The sequence below is a fragment of the Erythrolamprus reginae genome, chromosome 3, assembly GCF_031021105.1.
Source record: "Erythrolamprus reginae isolate rEryReg1 chromosome 3, rEryReg1.hap1, whole genome shotgun sequence".
In the NCBI taxonomy this organism is placed as follows: domain Eukaryota; kingdom Metazoa; phylum Chordata; class Lepidosauria; order Squamata; family Dipsadidae; genus Erythrolamprus; species Erythrolamprus reginae.
This window is the reverse complement of record NC_091952.1, coordinates 51,554,061-51,574,257: the sequence shown is the minus strand read 5'-3', so window position 1 is coordinate 51,574,257 and position 20,197 is coordinate 51,554,061. Positions and strand designations below refer to the sequence as shown.

The 20,197-nt window shown below is 38.3% G+C and overlaps 1 protein-coding gene across 1 annotated transcript; it reads left to right on the top strand.

Moving 5' to 3' along the window:
* The first annotated feature begins 306 nt into the window (after positions 1 to 306).
* Positions 307 to 17,975, top strand: MLN (motilin). Its single transcript, XM_070748873.1, has 5 exons — positions 307 to 355; positions 7,594 to 7,717; positions 9,898 to 9,984; positions 14,966 to 15,175; positions 17,899 to 17,975. Exons 2-4 carry the CDS (start codon positions 7,601 to 7,603, stop codon positions 15,131 to 15,133), a joined length of 372 nt encoding a protein of 123 aa, XP_070604974.1. The 5' UTR covers positions 307 to 355; positions 7,594 to 7,600; the 3' UTR covers positions 15,134 to 15,175; positions 17,899 to 17,975.
* The last annotated feature ends 2,222 nt before the right edge of the window (positions 17,976 to 20,197 follow it).

The following is a 20,197-nucleotide window of genomic DNA, read 5'->3' as shown; positions in this document are numbered from 1 at the left end:
TGTTTAAATTCTAAGGTTGTTGGGCATGCTTTGTAGCCCACAGTTACAAAGATAAATTGATTGTGTTATCTAGAGGGAGGAGGAAAAAGCAATAAAAACACAGCTCAGAATTTCCATTGGCGGCAAATAATGTGAATTAGGAACCCAGATATTTTCCCAAACCCAGATAAACAGGCCAGTTTTATATTCCTGTGTATCCAATCACCCCAGATTCCTCAAGGGTCCTGGGTGCCAACAAGAACAGTTGTTGATGCCATGAGGTGCTGACAGGGATTATAAAAAAGCTGTGTGATTGCAGAGAAGAGATAGGAGACATCCTCAATATCTGCAAAACAGAAGACAAGGCTTTCATTGGGTAAGCATTCTACACATCCATTTCCATGCTAGAAAGTTTTTTCAGTAGAACAATTGTGTTTGCTGTTCTTCTATTTCTCCTTATATGAATGTTTTGTGAAATTTGCAGGGCAAAATTTAAACAGTATGCTAAAATTACCATAGATATAAATTAAACCACATTTGTTCATCTTATAATAGTCTTGTATACAGACTTGACAAAAGTAAATTTTAAAAAATCTAATGCCATAATAATCAGTACTTTTCTCAAGTATTACTAAATAGTTGATAGGACTCAAAGTCAAAAAGGAGTGATATTTGGCATGCAGTCTGTTTCTCTTATAACTTAATTTCGTTTAACAAATAACTGGCTTTGGAGCTATAACCTCCTGCTATGGTCCTGAGTGAGTTGGAAGCTCTTCTCTATTATGTGCTTACTGCTCACTCAGGAAAGAAAGCTCTTCAGTTACTTCCATTACAAATAGCAGATGGGGAAAAATTTGATCTGGCTCAGGGTGGGATCAAGAAAACACAACTCTACCAACTATCCTTCGGAGAAATATCAGCCAGTCGGATAGTTCGCCAAGCATGAAATCTTTGAATATATAAAGGGCAAATAGAAAGCAAAAAATATGAGTAGCAAATACAACACTTTGTTGGGTCTCTCCAGGCCGATCAAATTAAGAGGCAAAAGCAATTGTGAAACAAGACAGAAAGATTTTTCCTGAGCCTTTGTGTCTCTTTGTATTGTTTTCTCAATTTTTTTGTCCTAAACGATTAGAAAACAGGATAATGAAAGTAATCCGACTCCCAAGATAAAAATTTAGACTCTTCTGTTTGGAAGTATTGCTGATTTACAAACAGGAAACACACTGTTTGCTTGGAAGGCATAATCAGAATATTAATGTAGAGAAGTTGGGTCCAGGTAGCCAAGCAATGAAGGGGCATAACCAATCAGACTAAAAGAAACTGGAAGGCTTTTTATTTATTTGTTTGTTTGTTTGTTTGTTTGTTTATTTATTTATTTATTTATTTATTTATTTATTTATTTATTTATTTATTTATTTATTTATTTATTTATTTATTTATTTATTTATTTATTTATTTATTTATTTATTTATTTATTTATTTATTTATTTATTTATTTATTTATTTATTTATTTATTTATTTATTGGATTTGTATGCCGCCCCTATCCGTGGACTCGGGGCGGCTAACAACAGTGGTAAAAACAGCATGTGACAATCCAATACTAAAACAGCTAAAAACCCTTATTATAAAACCAATCATACATACAAACATACCATGCATAAATTGTAGAAGCCTAGGGGGAAAGAATATCTCAGTTCCCCCATGCCTGACAGCAGAGATGGGTTTTAAGGAACTTACGAAAGGCAAGGAAGGTGGGGGCTATTCTAATCTCTGGGGGGAGTTGGTTCCAGAGGGCCGGGGCCGCCACAGAGAAGGCTCTTCCCCTGGGTCCCGCCAAACAACATTGTTTAATTGATGGGACCCGGAGAAGGCCCACTCTGTGGGACCTAACTGGTCGCTGGTATTCATGCGGCAGAAGGCGGTCCTGGAGATAATCTGGTCCGGTGCCATGAAGGGCTTTATAGGTCATAACCTAGCAGAGAAATCACAAGGAAAATCCAGAACAAGCAAAAGAGGTTAACTGATTCTGAGCCCTGATGAGATGACAAATGCAATAACGTATTTGTGCAAAGGTAGGTGCCACTGTTCAAATCAGGAAGAAGGTTGTATTATATAGTTATGAGTCCCCCCTTTTCAATCATAACAAACCAGAAGCCATGACTTTGGTTCACTGAGCTTTATGATGCAATTGGCTCAAAGCAATATCCAGAAATTCACTCTGAGGCATTGGGCTCTATTGGGCTCCATTTTCAGAGCTGTTCGGGAAATGGTGTTTAACTTTTTTATATTTTATTGCATTATATATTATTCTTTTACCACATAAAAGGGAAAAACTTTTGCTTACACTCTGATTCAGGAAGCCTTATTTGCAGGTTGTGGATCAAAGTGGCAGGATTCCTTGTATAATGTTCTTGTTTTTCTAAATGTCTTTCCTGGACATTTGAGATGTGTGGTGTCTTTATTGTATTTTAACTGTTTCTTTCATATACTGCCTAGAATCATAACAGATTGGTGTGCCTTATATAACTGATAATAGGTTAAATTGGATATTTTCTAGTTTGGAACACACGGTAAAAACTGTCCATGAGAACTAGAACTGCAAAATAGTAACAAAAAGTCTTAAAGTTGAGTTAAAAATAGTTTTGAATTATCAAGTGTTTCTGAAAAGAGAAATCAGCCAATTTATTTCACAGATACGAATTTAGGCTATATCTTATTTATTACTGTATGCTTTAAAGGCTGATGGGCCAATAGCTGCAACTACATTTTTTATGGATGGACACCATAATGGCTAAATTCCAGTCCTTTGATATTTGTATGGTGCAATCAATTAAAATGAACAAGAGAGTAAGCATACAAGTCCAGTATCTAATTACATAGGTCCAATATATGCTCTTATGTAAAATCACCACAATAAATTAAAGATAATTTCTTGCCTTATCTCAACAGAAATATCTTTGGTCTTTGAAAGGTAGCTTTCTTCTACCACATTCTAAGTACTGAGAATATTGGTTTCAGCATTATTAATACATAAAGGCTTGATTGGAATTAAATCTGACCCAAGAGCAGTATCCACATAATGGTAAAAGCATTTTAAAAAAATTAATTAACTCTAAGGATTAAAGCTTCTAAGTATTTTGACCACACTTCATTAAGTTTGTTCATGAAAGAGCATTTAATAATTAAAACAAAACTTTACATAAGCGTTCCTTGCAATGCAGTATTGTTATCTAGTCATGTTGAAAATAGTTTACATCGGTCCCTTAAACTGAGGTTCTTATAGAGTGAGAGTGATAAAACATGTTCTTGGCAGTATAATCTATCAAGGTGTATTAAGGAATTAAGCACACTAATGTAAAATGACCTGAGGCATTTTTAGATTTCTTCTCACTACATCTGTCTGATTTCATCCCTTTGTCAAAATATATAGAAGGAAGAAGAACTTGAAAATATAATGAACAACAATACAAAATTCTCTTTTCTTGCAAAAAAAAAAATAGAGACATTTTTTCTCATCGGGAAATGAATTATAAGAAAAAATGAAAAGAACTAATTAATCCTACAAAGTTCTCCATTTAAATACCTAAATATTCTGAAATACAACTTTAAAACTACAATAAACTTTTCATTTTAGCAATGCCGAATGACAGTTTCAAATGTCTTGTAACTCAGTTATAAATGTGGTTATTTCTTAGCAAGAGTCCAGTGGATTTGTAAAATCCCTCGGTCTTTATTTCATCAGTGAATAATCTAGTATTAGAGAAGAAAACAGAGACTGTAATCTCTTGTCCCAACCAAAGGCATGGATCAATTTATATATACTAGGGACAATTTCCACTCCTTCCTTTCTCATCTCCTTGAGTTTTCCAATAGCCTGGTTTTCAGGTTTGGCACATTTATTTCTCTGGATTGTGAGAAAATAGGCTCAATTGCCCACCAAGCTAGGCATGAACTTTGCTTGATCCACTGCTGATCTGGAGGACAAACATAAAATATAAATCAGTTCCACATAACATATTGAATCATAATGTGAATTGGTGTAATATGTCAGCCGAATAATAGTTTGCTGATTTGGATATAACAAGCCTGGATCTAGAAATGAACAGGGAATTGGAAAATTGAAGGCTGGAGCAAGATGAAGTTCATATGTAAATCTAAGGATGGCCACAACCTTAGAATTGCATGTGAATTACACCATATTGGAATCATCTATCCCACTAAACTTTCACGTAATTTGCAGGGGTGGGATTCAAAAAAATGTACTACCGGTTCTGTAGCCATGGCTTGGTGGACATGATAGGGGAAGGATAATGTAAAATCTCCATTGCCACCCCACTCCAAAAATGGGCAAAATCCCATTTTCCTCCCGATAAGCTGGGACTCGGGAGTTAGAGAATAGATGGGGGCGGAGCCAATCAGAGGTGGTATTTACCAGTTCTCAAAACTACTCAAAATTTAGAAACATAGAAACATAGAAGTGTGACGGCAGAAAAAGACCTCATGGTCCATCTAGTCTGCCCTTATACTATTTTCTGTATTTTATCTTAGGATGGATATATGTTTATCCCAGGCATGTTTAAATTCAGTTACTGTGGATTTATCTACCACGTCTGCTGGAAGTTTGTTCCAAGGATCTACTACTCTTTCAGTAAAATAATATTTTCTCATGTTGCTTTTGATCTTTCTCCCAACTAACTTCAGATTGTGTCCCCTTGTTCTTGTGTTCACTTTCCTATTAAAAACACTTCCCTCCTGGACCTTATTTAACCCTTTAATATATTTAAATGTTTTGATCATGTCCCCCCTTTTCCGCTAGCAGATCTCCAATCTACTTAAAATTTTCACTACCGGTTCTCTGAACTACTCAACATTTCTGCTACCAGTTCTCCAGAACTGGTCAGAACCTGCTGAAACCCACCTCTACTGATTTGATTGATTCTGGAATAACAGGAGATGCTAACTCAAATACTGCAGTTTGTAAAGCTTAATAGTAAATGTGATCTAACTCACTCTGTTTTGTTAAACAACCAAAAAAAAAAGTAGAATGATGTGAGGACCCAGAAGTAGCCTTCTGCTTAATCTAATCACACTATCAGGTGTTCCTTAATTAGAAGATAAACTGACTTCTATAAAGAGCTACCTTATTCCCTCTGGTCATCCTTTGAGAATGAACAGATGTAAGAAATAATTGGGTGTTTTTGAAAATGCACTTTAGTTGTTGAACAGCTCGATTTTAAGGTAAATTCTCAATGATTACTTATGAAAATATTGGAATATGGCCGAGGTATGAGGAAAACACAGATGTCCCTCAGGAACTTAAAAAAAATGCTGGTTTAGAGAAACTATTTCTTGGAGCTTTTGACTTTGTTTTCAGCTCAGAGAAGAATGTTTTCTAAATATATCTAAAGGGGCTACAATTGCATATCTGTAGGACATTGGTGATTTACAAGTCTTAGAAAGAGATTTTGTATTATTGAGTTTAATAATAATTTATCAAAATCATAATAACCCCGAGTCTGCGAAGAGGGGCAGCATACAAATCTAATTATTATTATTATTATTATTATTATTATTATTATTATTATTATTAATAATAATAATAATAATAATAATAATTTATATTTTGAACTACTTACCACTTAAAATGCTATTTGTTTTATGTACCATATTTACATTTTGTCTTTTTATTCATTTTTTTCAGTCAAGATAGTTGTTACTTAACATCTTACACCCTGGACTACAAATTCCAATGTGGGAATGACATGAAAAAGTGTCCTTAAAAATAAGTCTTATTCATCTTTTTAATTCCTAGTCTACACTGAAAAGCAAACATATTGTGATTAAAACTCTCAGAATTGCCAGCCTACATGGACTAGTAGCCCTCACATTTTGAAGGTGTCAGACTATAGAAAGTGGTTGTAAAATAGACTTTCACACATACATGCATCTCAGAGGTGCGTTTGGACCAGTTCGGACTAGTTCTATGGAACAAGTAGTAATTTGGCAGCGTGGGTTGCTGGAATCAGCAGCAACCCAGGCCCCCGACACCTCAAAACTGGCTCTCTTGGGGGTTTTTTCATCTTGCTTTTTGCTTCTACGCACATGCAGAAGCTGTTTTTAGCTTCTGCACATGCACAGAAGCTAGTTTTTTTAGCACTGTACATGCGCTTGTCAAGGAGCAAACCAGCGGTGAAGAATAGTAGTGCCCACCCCTGACGCATATGCATATATACTTAATACATAAATGTACATGAATTATAGTGACTGGGAAGAACTGAACTCCTGAGACTAGAGTAGCACCTGAATCTATTGGCAGAAGTTTTTGCCTCTGAACATTGGTTAGTGAAAATTCATTCATTCTGCATGCGCCATCAAAATGCTAATTGCATTGTTCAAATAAATATTAACACAGATTAAGTTCTGAAATGGTCATGTTCACGGGGAAATAATAGAAATGAAAGTCCATAAATATCTGGAATGCACAAGTTGAGCAGACCATTCTAAACAAGAGATACATATTTAGTTTGCATGTGCAAAGCCATGTTTAACCATGGTGTACTGCAAAAACTCCATTCTTGCCTGGGCTAACCGTACAGCAAGCAAATATAGAATATGAAAAACAATGGTTGGAATAAAGCACTGTGCTAAATCTGAAGCAAACAAGGGTTGAGGGGTCCTTGGTGCCCTCTGAGCTTCCTTGTTTTCTTGCTCAGAGAGAAAGGGTTGCTCAGAACTACAAATATTCTCCTTTATTAGCAAACAAGGCTAATAATGCAAATAAAAACTCAAAACATCATAATTTCAGGTTGCATTCTATATTGTATTTAACTCCAAGAAAAGGTTTATAAATTCTTAATGGCATGCTTTGCTAAGAGCATGACTTGCAATCAGACTTTTTATTTTATTTTATCCTATTTATTTTTTTAGGAAAGAAAAAATGTTTTAGGCCAAACTACAAGAGAAGATTTCCCTCTTTCTGTAAAACTGGGGAAAGAATTAAAACTCCCTTTTTCATTTGCTGCAGTAAATCTACAATTAGAATTCTGAAAGAAAGGGCTGATGTGACTGCAAGTTATATACACAGAGATAATCCTATACTGATCTCATAACTGGGAACTAGCATCTGGTTTTGACCTGTACACATATTGCAGGTCAAATCTTAAAGTGACTGTTTTGCTTTTGTATAAAAAAGGTTGTGCGAATCCAGACATTTTAGCTGATAAAACATGGCTTCGGGTTTAGCATGCTAGATAGACTCAATAAAACCTCTTTTTTCCCACTCAAAGGTATGATTACAGAAAACCTACTTTAGAAAGATGTACCAATTGAGTTGTAAATTGCAGGGATTCAAAAGGCCTATACAAAAGAACTATATTTCATACTTATCACATTTGTGGGAGGTTTTTCCATCCAGGAAACAAGAAATAATTGCTTAACTTTAATGAAGACAATAATGTCTAGATAATATACAGCCACAGTTGAAAATATTAGACAAATATGGACTCAGCAGTCAAAGAAAGATGCATGGAAAAATCATAATCTTTTGTGATCAGTGTCATTTTTCTCATTATTATTAATTTGTTTTATTTATTTTTTATTTATTTTGAAGCTTCAGGATGGTTCCAAAGAAAGTGATAACAAGTCTTTTGCTCCTCTACATAACAGCCATGTTGGCTAAAGAGATTGAAGGGTATGTTACCTTCTATAGTCGTGAAGATTTCAGAAGAATGCAGGTGAGCCTCTCGAGAAATGGGTCAATGGCCAGAAATTATATTTAGCTGAATGTGGTTGAGCTTTAAATACAGTTCCAGGGATTTCTGATAAGATATGAACAATATGACCTTTCTTTTTCTATCCAGAACTTGAAAGGTCAATGACTGGTCAGTTTAGCCAGTACTGAGCTAAATGGACCAATGTCTGACTTGGAGTAGAATATCATTTTATATTCTAGTGATTAGATTTCCTTCCACTTCTAATCCTTTCTGTTCACCATTGTACTGCATTATTATGTCCTCCTCTTGCAATATTTTACTCTCGTTTTATTCTCTAATCATTGGAAACCAGCTAGAATCTAGATTCAGAATTTGGCCTTGAGGTTAATTTAGATGTGCTTCCTGCTTTCAAATTTCACTGAAGTAGAACAATTGTCTATTTCTTAAAGAGTTATATTATTCAGATCTTGGCATTGTTGGGTTCAGTCTCTGAGGCAGCTGTCACACCATCCAAATGAACCCATGTGCATTACCAAATTAATTCAAAGGAGACAAGTTAATAATAATTTCTTTAAGCAGAAATTGCTGGAAAATTTAGCAGACCAGTGTCTATATTCTCTGAGAATAACTTAATTCACTTTCTCAGAAAATGCCTATTAAGATATATTAAAAAATCGTGTACGATGTATGAATAATGCCATAATGAAAGCAAGCACATAAACTACAGGCCTTATTCAATCATCCAAAATTTGGAAAGTTATCTTCACAGCATCTTCAAAATATACAAATGATTTTTGTTTGTGACAGAAAGAGAAAAGTGTAGTTGATCCTTATAAATGTATTATTTATCCATGCATTTTCTTCATGGATCAACATGCTATACATGTTTTCTCAACATATTAATAGCATCACATCAATCTAATTAACCTATGTCTGTCTAATTAATCACTTTCTCATCCTGGTGTACCTCATTGTTTGATGTGTGGCACACTAACAAAATAACCAATAACCAACACTGGCCTTGGCATGAAAAAGGTTCAAAACATGTTCTATGGAACTTCAATGGTCAGCTAACATATAAGAAAAGATCTTAAAGCCCAATTATTAGCTTTAAGTTGAAGCTAGTCCCACCATTACCTAATGAAGATTATGAGAACTAAAGCACGTCCAGTGTTTTATTGATTCAATAGATTGCCCAAATCTATTGATTCAATAGATTGCCCAAAAAATCTGCAGCCAGGAATATCTGACTTATAGCATTTACCAACTTTGTTTCTCCTCCAAATATACTGTGTCTCCTCCAAATATATCTCATTCAGATTACTTTTGATCAGGTCACCTGGAATTACGGGTTGATGCCAGAGGTGGGTTCCTCCCAGTAGCAACCCGCTGGTGATGTCATGATGACATCACAGAACCGGTTCTATCATTCCTGGTCTGTGGACAACACCATCTTTCTTGGGGAACGTTTTAGGATTTTTTTTAAAAAAAAATTCTTCTGCACATACACAGAAGCCGATTTTCCAGTTCTGTGCATGCGTCGCCATATTATTTTGGGCTTTTGGGGGGGATTTTTTTATTTTTTGGCACTGCGTATGCGCGCATGCAAAGTATGCACACACCCATGCAGTGAAGGAGGAAGAGAACCAGAACCAAGATAAGTTAGAACCCACCCTTGGTTGATGCCTAACTTGATGAGCCTTGGTGGCGCAGTGGTTAGAGTGCAGTACTGCAAGCTGCTTCTGCTGGCTGTAGTTCACCAGTTCAAATTTCACCAGGCTCAAGGTTGACTCAGCCTCCCATCCTTCTGAGGTGGGTAAAATGAGGACCCAGATTGTTGGAGGCAATATGCTGACTCTGTAAACCACTTAGAGAGGGCTGTAAAAGCACTGTGAAGCGGAATATAAGTCTAAGTGCTATTGCTATTGCTATTTACCCGTACAAATTGCAAAAGGTGATCTAATATGTAGAACATGAAATAAAATTCAGCTTATGATTTGATGCAATGATGAAGAGATTGTGTTATGTCCATGGGTCGTTTTCTTCAGTAGGACTCTGAATGTAAAAAATAGTTTTTAAATACATGCTGTTAAGGGAACTGTCTATTGACATCTGTATTGCCTATGTAGCTGCATTTCAGTCATTATCTGCCCAAAAGCTGGTCTACTTGATTATTGTATCCTTCCTCCATACATCCCCAGGAGAAAGAAAAGAATCAAGCCCAGAAGAAATCGCTTGACACAAGAGATGTTGTTGAATTCGCAGAAGATGAAGGGCAAGTAATCAAGGTACGCTATTCTTTGGATTTTGGCAATTAAGCAAGTAAGAAAAGGCAGCTTTTCTGAAATATCTCAGTGTAACGGAAGGGCTTACATATAGAGAAAACTAATGCAAGCCAAATTTATTGCAATATTCTTAGACTGAGATATTCACAGGCAAGAATTTGCTTTATTCTTTTTTGCACAACTTTATACCCTGTAGGTTTCAAAAAACACTTTAGCTGATAAAAGTTCCCTTGCAATACAAATACTATTATTATTATTATTATTATTATTATTATTATTATTATTATTATAAACTATTCTAGTCTTCAAAATGAGATATACTTGAGTTGATTGAAAGAAACATTATCATAAATCACAAGTCAAATATAAATGTTCATTCTTTTTGAGCTCACATTAAGTTCAATTCATTTGACTCAGATGCTATCATTGATGAGTTCAGGTAATCAAGATCAGAAAATCTACTTCTCCCATTAATCAGAGAGAAAGTGGGGGGGGGAGTCTACTTGTTTGTTTAAATGTAATACTGAATTACCCAGTTAATAACCTGGCAATAACATGGACGGATATCCCCATCTTGAACAATCCTTGAATCTTCCATGACATTCTTTGACATTACTCTATCCACTGTTTTCTATCCTCTGTCTTACCAACCACTGTAGTTTTCTTCTAGTCCATCATCATTTGAATCCTATGTTCCAAGTATGATACTTGCTGATCTTAGAGAAGCAGCTAGTCTTTACCTGGCCAGGAATAAGTGTTTGCTATGCTTGTTCATTTTATTGTCTCCAAAGTCATCATTTAAAGATGCTTATCTTCTAAATCATGATTAGAAAAACCATAATATCAACCATTCCCATCTTGGAATCATGGGGACATCTTTATCCTTCGTGCTCTTGTCTAACATTGTCATTGCTTTTCCCTAAGATTAACAGTTTCTATTTTAACTATTCTTCAGCCCAAGAAACTATCTCTCAGTCTCATATCCATAATGGCAGGAAAATCCCAGCCTAACTTCAAGCAAGTTATCTAGACAGGATAGCAGAAATGCAGAGAACATAAACATCCAACCAACTTGAAAGAACAAGAGGATAATGCGTGAATTTTAAAAACCCAAAAACTTCTCTTTCTGGAGTCAGAGTGCTAAAGAATTAAAGGAATTAGAGTATGACTGGATATAAATACTCTACTTTCTTTGACAGTGCTACCTTCACTGTCAACTGTGAATGCACCAAATGTTGGTTGGCTTTACTATTGTCTTAATATTTAATATCAACCCAGAATATTTCCATTTTTCCTTACAATTTTCAAGCTCTGACAAACTTCTCTACTGTTAGTTAGAATGCCAGTTTGGTGTATTAGTTAAGGCACAAGGCTAGCAACAGGAGACTGTGAGTTTTTGTCCCACCCTAGGCATGAAGCCAGCTGTTGTGACCTTGTATCAGTCACATTTTCTAAGCCCCAGAAAGCAGGCAATGGCAAACCACTTCTGAAATCTGGCCAAGAAAAAGGCAGGGACCTGTTCAGATAGTTGCCAGGAATCAATGCTTACTTAAATGTGCACCTTTGTGTGCACATGCACACCCACACACATTTTCAGTTAAGAAATGTGTGTCATTTCAAATCTTTCATTTGACCTTTTATTTTAATATCAGTTGTCTCATTCAGATGAACATTTTATAATATACAGTATTTGCTATATATATATCTTCTTGCCTTATTCCCTTCATTACTGTGAAACATTCTGTCTTCGAACTCAGTTTTACAGTAGTTTCTAGTTCATTCTAAGTATTTTTCATATGAATAATCATGTGTTCCGCCACACCCCTTAGCCATTCCTATTCTGCAGTGTATCATGAACTGTGCAATACAATGCCTCACTCTATTCAAAAGAAAACCCCAAAGGCAAAGTCAATTAAATACCCTTGCTTTCTCCAGTACCCATCTTATGAATAATAATTTCCTCATGCCCCTCTGCCTTTTCTAAAATCTGCTTGTTTATGTGAGGTTTATCTCTCCCTGTCGGATTATTTGTACAATCTTAAGCAAAACATTGCTTGCTAGACAAATTAGCGCAATGGTTTGCTAATTTGCACATTCTATTGTATCTCCATTATTCAGTATGGGTATGTACATCGTTCTTTCACAATCTTAAGGCCACACGGTCTTGTTTCATACTAAGCATTAAGCAACCACATTGTTAATTCATCTGTAGCGGGTGTTTTCCTATTTGATAGGTGATCTATTGCCCCTTGTGCTTCAGTTTCTAATGCAGCAGGCACAGGAATAGATTCTGTGTCTTTTACTGTTTCTATCACACTATAATTCTGTTTATAAAGGGTTTCCGTATGGCTTTCCATTTTCCTTCCATTTCATTTGTCTGTACTGGATCATTTACCTGATTATTCTAAAATAGCTAATTTGCCTTAGACTGCCCTTTTTTGACTTTCCTCTATCAGTTAACATTCTTTTTGGGGGGAAATTGAAATTTGAAGACAAATAAAAGGAGGTAAATGTAAACTCCAGAAATACCACACTCAAAAACCAAGTCAGCAGCCATGGAATTCGATTCCCTGTTGCCCTAATAAGTAACCAAGTTTAATTAACAATTTGCAGGCCAGGAAATAGGAGTCATTTTGATCTTAGTAGGCAAGCTATTCCAGAGTGCAGCAGCCGCAACAAGAAAGGCATGCTTCCATGGTCCCAGCAGATTATAATTCATGAGAAAAGGGACTCAATGCACCAAGCCTGGCCATCTTAATCTTATTGGACATGGAGAGAGAAGAAAGTCCACAAATATCCAGGCCCTGAACCATGAAGGGATAACCAACACCGTGGATTGCACCCAGAAGCCAACTAGTAGGCACTGCAGCTCTTGAAATGGAGGTGTTACTTAGGCACTAATGGGCCCCACCCGGTACGAATGGGATCGGCAATCCATTAGGACTTTTTAGTGGGCTCCAGAGTTCGGATGTGCGCCTGACATGTGTGCACATACACCCATGCAAGAGTTCACTTGTGCACATGCGCCTGAAGCAAAATCTCGTGTGAGGATACTCATGCGGGCAAGATTTCAGCAATTTCAGCAATTTTTTTTGTTTCTGTGCATGCGAAGAAGGCAAAAATTGCCAAAATCTCACCCCCATGAACGCCCTCGGGTGAGATTTTGCTTCAGGCGCATGCGCACAAGCAAAGTCTCGCACAGGTATATATTATTATTATTATTATTATTATTATTATTATTATTATTATTAATTGGATTTGTATGCCGCCCCTCTCCGCAGACTCGGGGCGGCTAACAACAATGATAAAAAACAACATGTAACAATCCAATTTAATAAAACAACTAAAAACCCTTATTATAAAAACCAAACATACACACAAACATACCATACATAACTTGTAATGGCCTGGGGGAAGGAATATCCTAACTCCCCCATGCCTGGCGACAAAGGTGGGTCTTGAGTAATTTGCGAAAGACAAGGAGGGTGGGGGCCGTTCTAATCTCTGGGGGAGTTGATTCCAGAGGGCCGGGGCTGCCACAGAGAAGGCTCTTCCCCTGGGGCCCACCAAACGACATTGTTTGGTCGACGGGACCCAGAGAAGGCCAACTCTGTGAGACCTTATTGGCCGCAGGGATTCGTGTGGTAGAAGGCGGTTCTGGATGTATTCTGGCCCAGTGCCATGTAGGGCTTTAAAGGTCATTACCAATGCAGTATATGCACACATGTCGGGCATGCACACTCCAGCCTTGGGATCCTGCCTTGGGATCCTGGTACCAGTAAGAAAAGGTAAGTGGAGCCCTTCACTGTACCTAGACACATCACTGTTCAAGCCACATCATTTCAGATTAATGTATCCTTTCTCTCTTCCTTAAACAATCAGAACAGTGGAAAGGAAATGCAATGTGAATTTAAGCTTGGCATACAAATTCTTCTCTTCCACCCACCAATATGCTGATTACCTGTAACTATTGCCTTCAACTGACAACTTGGGCATCTTGTCCCATTTTTTTCTATATTTTCCTTTAGATGAATAAGTGATGCACCTTGAATTTTCTCTATATTTTTGTGACACTAAACTATCTAGCATGCATTATGTTTACATATATCACACCATTTCCAGCAGTATGAAGGAAGATATAGAACATTTGTAACTATGCTGAAAAGATAATTCAGGTACCTTCATTTCAAAGGCCAAATTTATATCCATTATTTCTCCCCCACCCACCCCCCATTTCATCTGTAGAACACCAGCAACCACTATTCTGAAAATGTAGATACTATCTACCATTCACTGTGAGCAAGTCCCAGCAGATCACATCCAAAGGGTGCAATTATGCAATTATGAAAATTAATCTTGTCTCATTCTCTCAAAAGGCTGCATACAAACCACCAGAGCCTTTTAAAATGTCCCAATCCACCCCAAAAGTATTACATCTCTCATGATTTCTTTTTAATCCTTCTGCATTACTTATTAAAAATGTTCAAAAACCATGAAAACAAGCAACAGGAGCAAATACGTTTGTTTTATTTGCATTCTATTCTCTGAACATTGTGTTTTTAGGAGAGATTTTTCTATGCCACCCGAGAGACTCCATATTTCTTGTGTATGAAAGCTAATGTTCTTGCTATTCCAGATGCTTGAATCAATCACCGTCCAATAGTTCAACAGTCACTGATTTGCATGCATCATTGTGAACTGGACCTATGGTCTCAAGGACTTCAAAAAGGGATAAACTGTCAAAATCTGTAAGAACAAAAAGCACCAAAACTTGAGTTTCACAATCACCCTTTGAAAAAAGCAGTTTACAGCAATTTTACAGGTCACACCATCCAGCTAAAATCTGAATTGAGAAACCCCTTTGCCAATGATATTCAACAATAACAAATTCCTACTTATGGGAATATCTACTGTACTATACCTGATGCATACAGTGGTTAAAATGTTGGCTTGCCGTATATGTTAATCAACTTCTCCTTCATAGATTATTGCTCCAGTAGAAATTGGAATACATCTGAACTCCAAACAGTTGGAAAAATACCAAGATGTCTTGAAGGAGCTTCTGACAGAGTTGTTCTCAGATACTAAGAATGGCACTACAGAAATCTTAAAATTGGCTTTTCTCTTTCCTTGGGCATTATCTAAGTCCTGAGATTTCAGAAATACCTTTTGCCTTGTGTCACATTTTTACAAGGTACTGTATAGGTTCTGTGTTTTTCTTTTAAAGAAATAAATATCCCCAATTCCCTATCCCCCAAAATAGTACACCACTAGAAAATATATTGTAGTTTGTATTAGCATAAAAAGATGAAACAGTGTATCAGTAACAGAAGGGCCCTATGCTTTGGAAGATTTTCAGCTATTAGAAATCATATGTCTGATGGAAGACAATTGTATTGTCGGTTTTCATCTTCTGTACTGCATTTCTAGGTAATTTAAGCAACTTTCACTAAAGCTATAAGAAAATTTAAAACCTGTGATTACAATGCATTATGACTTCTGCTTTCAGAGTAGATATTGCATTTTCTCACTGAAATTGTTACCAAATTTAGAAGTTAAGTGAACTCTAAGCTTGCAGGTTGCTATAGATTGTGTATACATTGATGAGGAAATACAATAAAATATTATTATCTTTCAGTTCCTGTTCATTGGCATAAACATGGTCATTTGAAAAGCCAGTATACTAAAATCCAAATTTTAGGAAATTGTGTAAAACCAAGAATCATGAAATACTAGATGGACAATTACCGGTATATGAAAAGTCTCTACAGTGTGCGGTAGCAAAATGTTCCAAGTAGATCCATAGCCAGAGCATGATGCTTCTTAATTAAAAACGTATACAGTGATCCCCCGGTTATTGCGTCCCCGACCATTGCGAACGGGCTACATCGCGATTTTTCAACCCGGAAGTAAAAACACCATCTGCGCATGTGCGCCCTTTTTTCCTATGGCCACGCATGCGTAGATGGTGTTCCCCGCCGGGCAGATCAGCTGCTGGGCGGCTTCCCTGGGTCTTTCCCCTCTTGCTGGCGGGAGGGCGAGAAGCCCCCCCCAGCACCCGCTCGCCCTCCGTTCGCCCGCCCTTCGCCCAGCCACCCGCCATTTGCTTGCTGCTCGCCCGGCCATCCGGGTTCGTTTGGCTTCGGGACTCAGTTGGGAAGCGGCACGGGTGTTTTAAAAGGTCTCCGCCGGCATGGGGGGCTTCTTAGCACCTCCCCAAACCCAGGTTGGGGGTTGGGGGTTGTGGTAGGAAGCCCCCCCATGCCGGCGGAGACCTTTTAAAACACCCGTGCCGCTTCCCAGCTGAGTCCTCAAGCCAAGCGCAGAAGTTAGCCTTGAATCCCTTTGAATCCCGCCGCTTCTGCTGGATACGGGCGATGGGCGGGGCAAGCTGCCACAGCCCCTGGCTTCCGCGCCGCTCGTCCCACCCACCGCCCATATCCAGCAGAAGCTGCTGGATTCAAAGTGCTGGGGTGGGGGGCTGTCGGGACACCCCCCACCCCAGCACTTTGAATCCCACCGCTTCTGCTGGATACGGGCGATGGGGGGGCGAGCTGCCACAGCCCCTGGTTTCCGCGCCGCTCGTCCCACCCACCGCCCGTATCCAGCAGAAGCTGCTGGATTCAAAGTGCTGGGGTGGGGGGCTGTCGGGACAAGCCGCGCACAAAGGCCGAGGCGAGGCTGAGCAGGAGGAGAAGCCAACCAGCGAGGCGGTGGGCTGGGAGCCGCAGGCGAAAGGAGCTCGGGCATCGGAGCGCGGCGCCAGGCATTGTTCTCCGGACCCCGCCCGCTCAGCCCCGCGGCGGCCCTTTCCCTCTCCAGGCTGCGGGCGGGGTCCGGAGAACAATGCCCGAGCTCCTTTCGCCTGCGGCTCCCAGCCCACCGCCTGTCTCCTGCTGCCCGGTTTAGCCAAAAGTCATTTCGCCGCTCGTGTCCTGGCTAAACCGGGCAACAGGAGACAGGCTTTGAGTTTTTGGCTGCGGGGGGAGAAGTAGGACTTTCCTAACTCCCTCGCCCCGCAGCCAAAACTCAAAGCCTGTCTCCTGCTGCCCGGTTTAGCCAGGACACGAGCGGCGAAGTGACTTGGAGGAATGGGAAGTCCAAACCGGCCGGTTTCAGCTTCACATTCCTCCAAGTCATTTCGCCGCTCGTGTCCTGGCTAAACCGGGCAGCAGGAGACAGGCTTTGAGTTTTTGGCTGCGGGGGGAGAAGTAGGACTTTCCTAACTCCCTCGCCCCGCAGCCAAAACTCAAAGACTGTCTCCTGCTGCCCGGTTTAGCCAGGACACGAACGGCGAAGTGACTTGGAGGAATGGGAAGTCCAAATCGGCCGGTTTCAGCTTCACATTCCTCCAAGTCATTTCGCACCCCCAACCCAACCCGGGTTTGGGGGGGTGCTAGCGAGCCCCCCATGTCGGCGGGGACGTTTTAAAACACCCGCGCGGCTTTCCAATGAGTCCCGAAGACAAACGTCAAACTTCCCCGTTTGTCTTCGGGACTCATTGGAAAGCCGCGCGGGTGTTTTAAAACGTCCCCGCCGACATGGGGGGCTCGCTAGCACCCCCCCAAACCTGGGTTGGGGGTTCGGGGGGGTGCTAGCCAGCCCCCCATGTCGGCGGCGATGTTTTAAAACAGCCGCGCCGCCCCCAATCTTCGGCTCCTCGCTAGCGCTGCGGAAGTTAAAAACACCATCTGCACATGCGCAGATGGTGTTTTTACTTCCGCAGCACTACTTCGCGAAAACCCGCTCGTTGCGGAGGGTCCTGGAACGGAACCGTCGCAACGAGCGGGGGATCACTGTATATCATATTGTATGCAAAGTTGACAAAAGAAGGAAAATTACAGTCAAATTACATATGTGATTCCTATCATAATGTCACATGATTTCATGTGATTCTTTTGTTTCCTTTTATAACAGATAGATCAGGATGAGTCAAACTGATGTCTGCACAATATTAATTCACAATAATGGCTTTTGGCTGTTTCGTCTCTGTAGCTAACTGATATTCTAAGAATTAGAAGACTGGAAGATTTTCTGCAAATATACAAGAGTCAATCTACTGGAAATGCTATTGTAAGGCACTGTACTGCAAAATAACAATGTGTATGCAAACTAATAAAATGTGAAGCTTCAATATGATTATTTTGTTCAGTGCATAGTCAGAAAAATTTAAAAAGGCACCCAAGGATAGGAAAAAAAGTTGTTGTTTCAAATAACTCTATATTTGTTTTCTACATAACTTTCACTCACACCTGTAAACTCAGAATTAATTCAAATGTGTTCCCGTGCATTCTTGTTTATGTATATATTTATTTCATCATAACTGAATCAGACCACTTTAGAATAATTCAATGGGTTGTATTTCTAAGCAGACATTTCATAGGCTTGCACTTCTAGGACAATGAAATCAATTAATCTGATGGATAATACCCAACAATATGGTATGTTACATATAATTCTGAAATTTCCCATAGTAAATAACATTTCTGATCTTTTGTTACCCTCTACTCATACAATCCCTATTGCTTAAAAGTTTTGCAATAGTACAACTATCAACAATTATTCGACATTCTTATTTATTTGAACTATAGTTTCAATATCATTTGCTTCTACCCTTCTCTTAACACATGTACAGTTATTACAACAAATAAAACATATGTATAAAATTATTTATTTATACAACATAGAAAATTTAAAACAGAAGAATCGGTTGTTTTTCCTGCACTAGACAATGCATTCTCAAAATCCCTAACTTACAGAACTTTCCCATAACCAATAAAAAACATACACTGAACATACCTTATTTCTTTATGAACATGTCCATGCCCGAAAGCATATCACCAACAGCATTCTAGTTGCATATATTGGATTCCCATCAATCTGAAGAAAACAGACTTTTTCTTTTTCCAACTTCAGCCAATAAATGAGAACTATAATCTACAAATCTAATAAATAATAATAATAATAATAATAATAATAATAATAATAATAATAATAAGAAGAAGAAGAAGAAGAAGAAGAAGAAGAAGAAGAACAACAACAACAACAACAACAACAACAACAACTAGGACAGGAAAGAGATGGAACAGCAGTGAAAAATAGTCCTCTACAGGGACAATAGGGAGAAAGAGAGAAACGAAGGGAGCAAAGGACATTATAGTGGGTGGTTTGGTTTGGAGTAATTCAACACATTTCCCAAAGAACAAGTAGTACAGCTCTGATGGAAAGTTTCCTCCAAACTTTTCATATCTAACCGTTCCTTCTCTAAAGATATGCCATGTAGCTCATATTTAGAAAGTATTTACTACATAGTTTATTGTGCTGATTTTGTTCAAGACCTTTGGTCTGTTGTGACCAAAATACCAGTGCCATTTTTTACAAAGCCTGCTAAAAGTGCTTTATCTGAAAAGCTCATGTTTCAAAAAGAGGAAGTGTGGGGACAATAGGGGAGAAAGGTATGTTGTTTTTCAGATAGGATCTGAGTGTTTTCCAGTGCAACTGATTATGATGTGGCGTAGCTCAATATTCTATTTGCTGACTTATTAATAATAATTATAAGCTTTTGTATAAAAAATAAAGCGCCTTTGACATGATTCCATCATTGGGCACGGCCTGGCAAAGATATGTACGTGATCAACGCATTGATAAGAGATCTTTCTTAGAGGCTTGGCATACATACTCTAATCAACTCAGAAAACTTTTCAGCCAGTGGGTAACACCATATAATCTTATAGAGTGATGCTGACAAAACGTAAAATTAAAAATAATTAAGGTGTTTTATGATTTGCTTAGTTATTCAGAGACTATGCATCGCTACTCAAAAATTATTGTCAAAGGTTTTGTTCTTAATACAATTAATTTTTAAAAGAGGAATGAGTTACCTTTATTCCAACTCTACAATATTCCCTCGATTTTCGCGGGTTCAAACTTTGCGAAAAGTCTATACCATGGTTTTTCAAAAATATTAATTAAAAAACACTTCATGGTTTTTTCCCCTATACCACGGTTTTCCCTGCCCGATGATGTCATATGTCATCGCCAAACCTTCGTCTGCCTTTAAGAAATATTTTTTTTAATAAACTTTAATAAATAAACATGGTGAGTAATAATCTAAATGGTTGCTAAGCGAATGGGAAATTGTAATTTAGGGGTTTAAAGTGTTAAGGGAAGGCTTGCGATATTGCTCATAGCCAAAAATAGTGTATTTGCTTCTGCA

Bases quoted from the DNA above. Each gene is read 5' to 3' on its own strand.
- MLN (XM_070748873.1), top strand. From the start codon at position 7,601: ATGGTTCCAAAGAAAGTGATAACAAGTCTTTTGCTCCTCTACATAACA. The intron at 7,718-9,897 runs GTGAGCCTCTCG...ATACATCCCCAG, and splicing joins AAGATTTCAGAAGAATGCAG to GAGAAAGAAAAGAATCAAGC. The intron at 9,985-14,965 runs GTACGCTATTCT...TCTCCTTCATAG, and splicing joins ATGAAGGGCAAGTAATCAAG to ATTATTGCTCCAGTAGAAAT.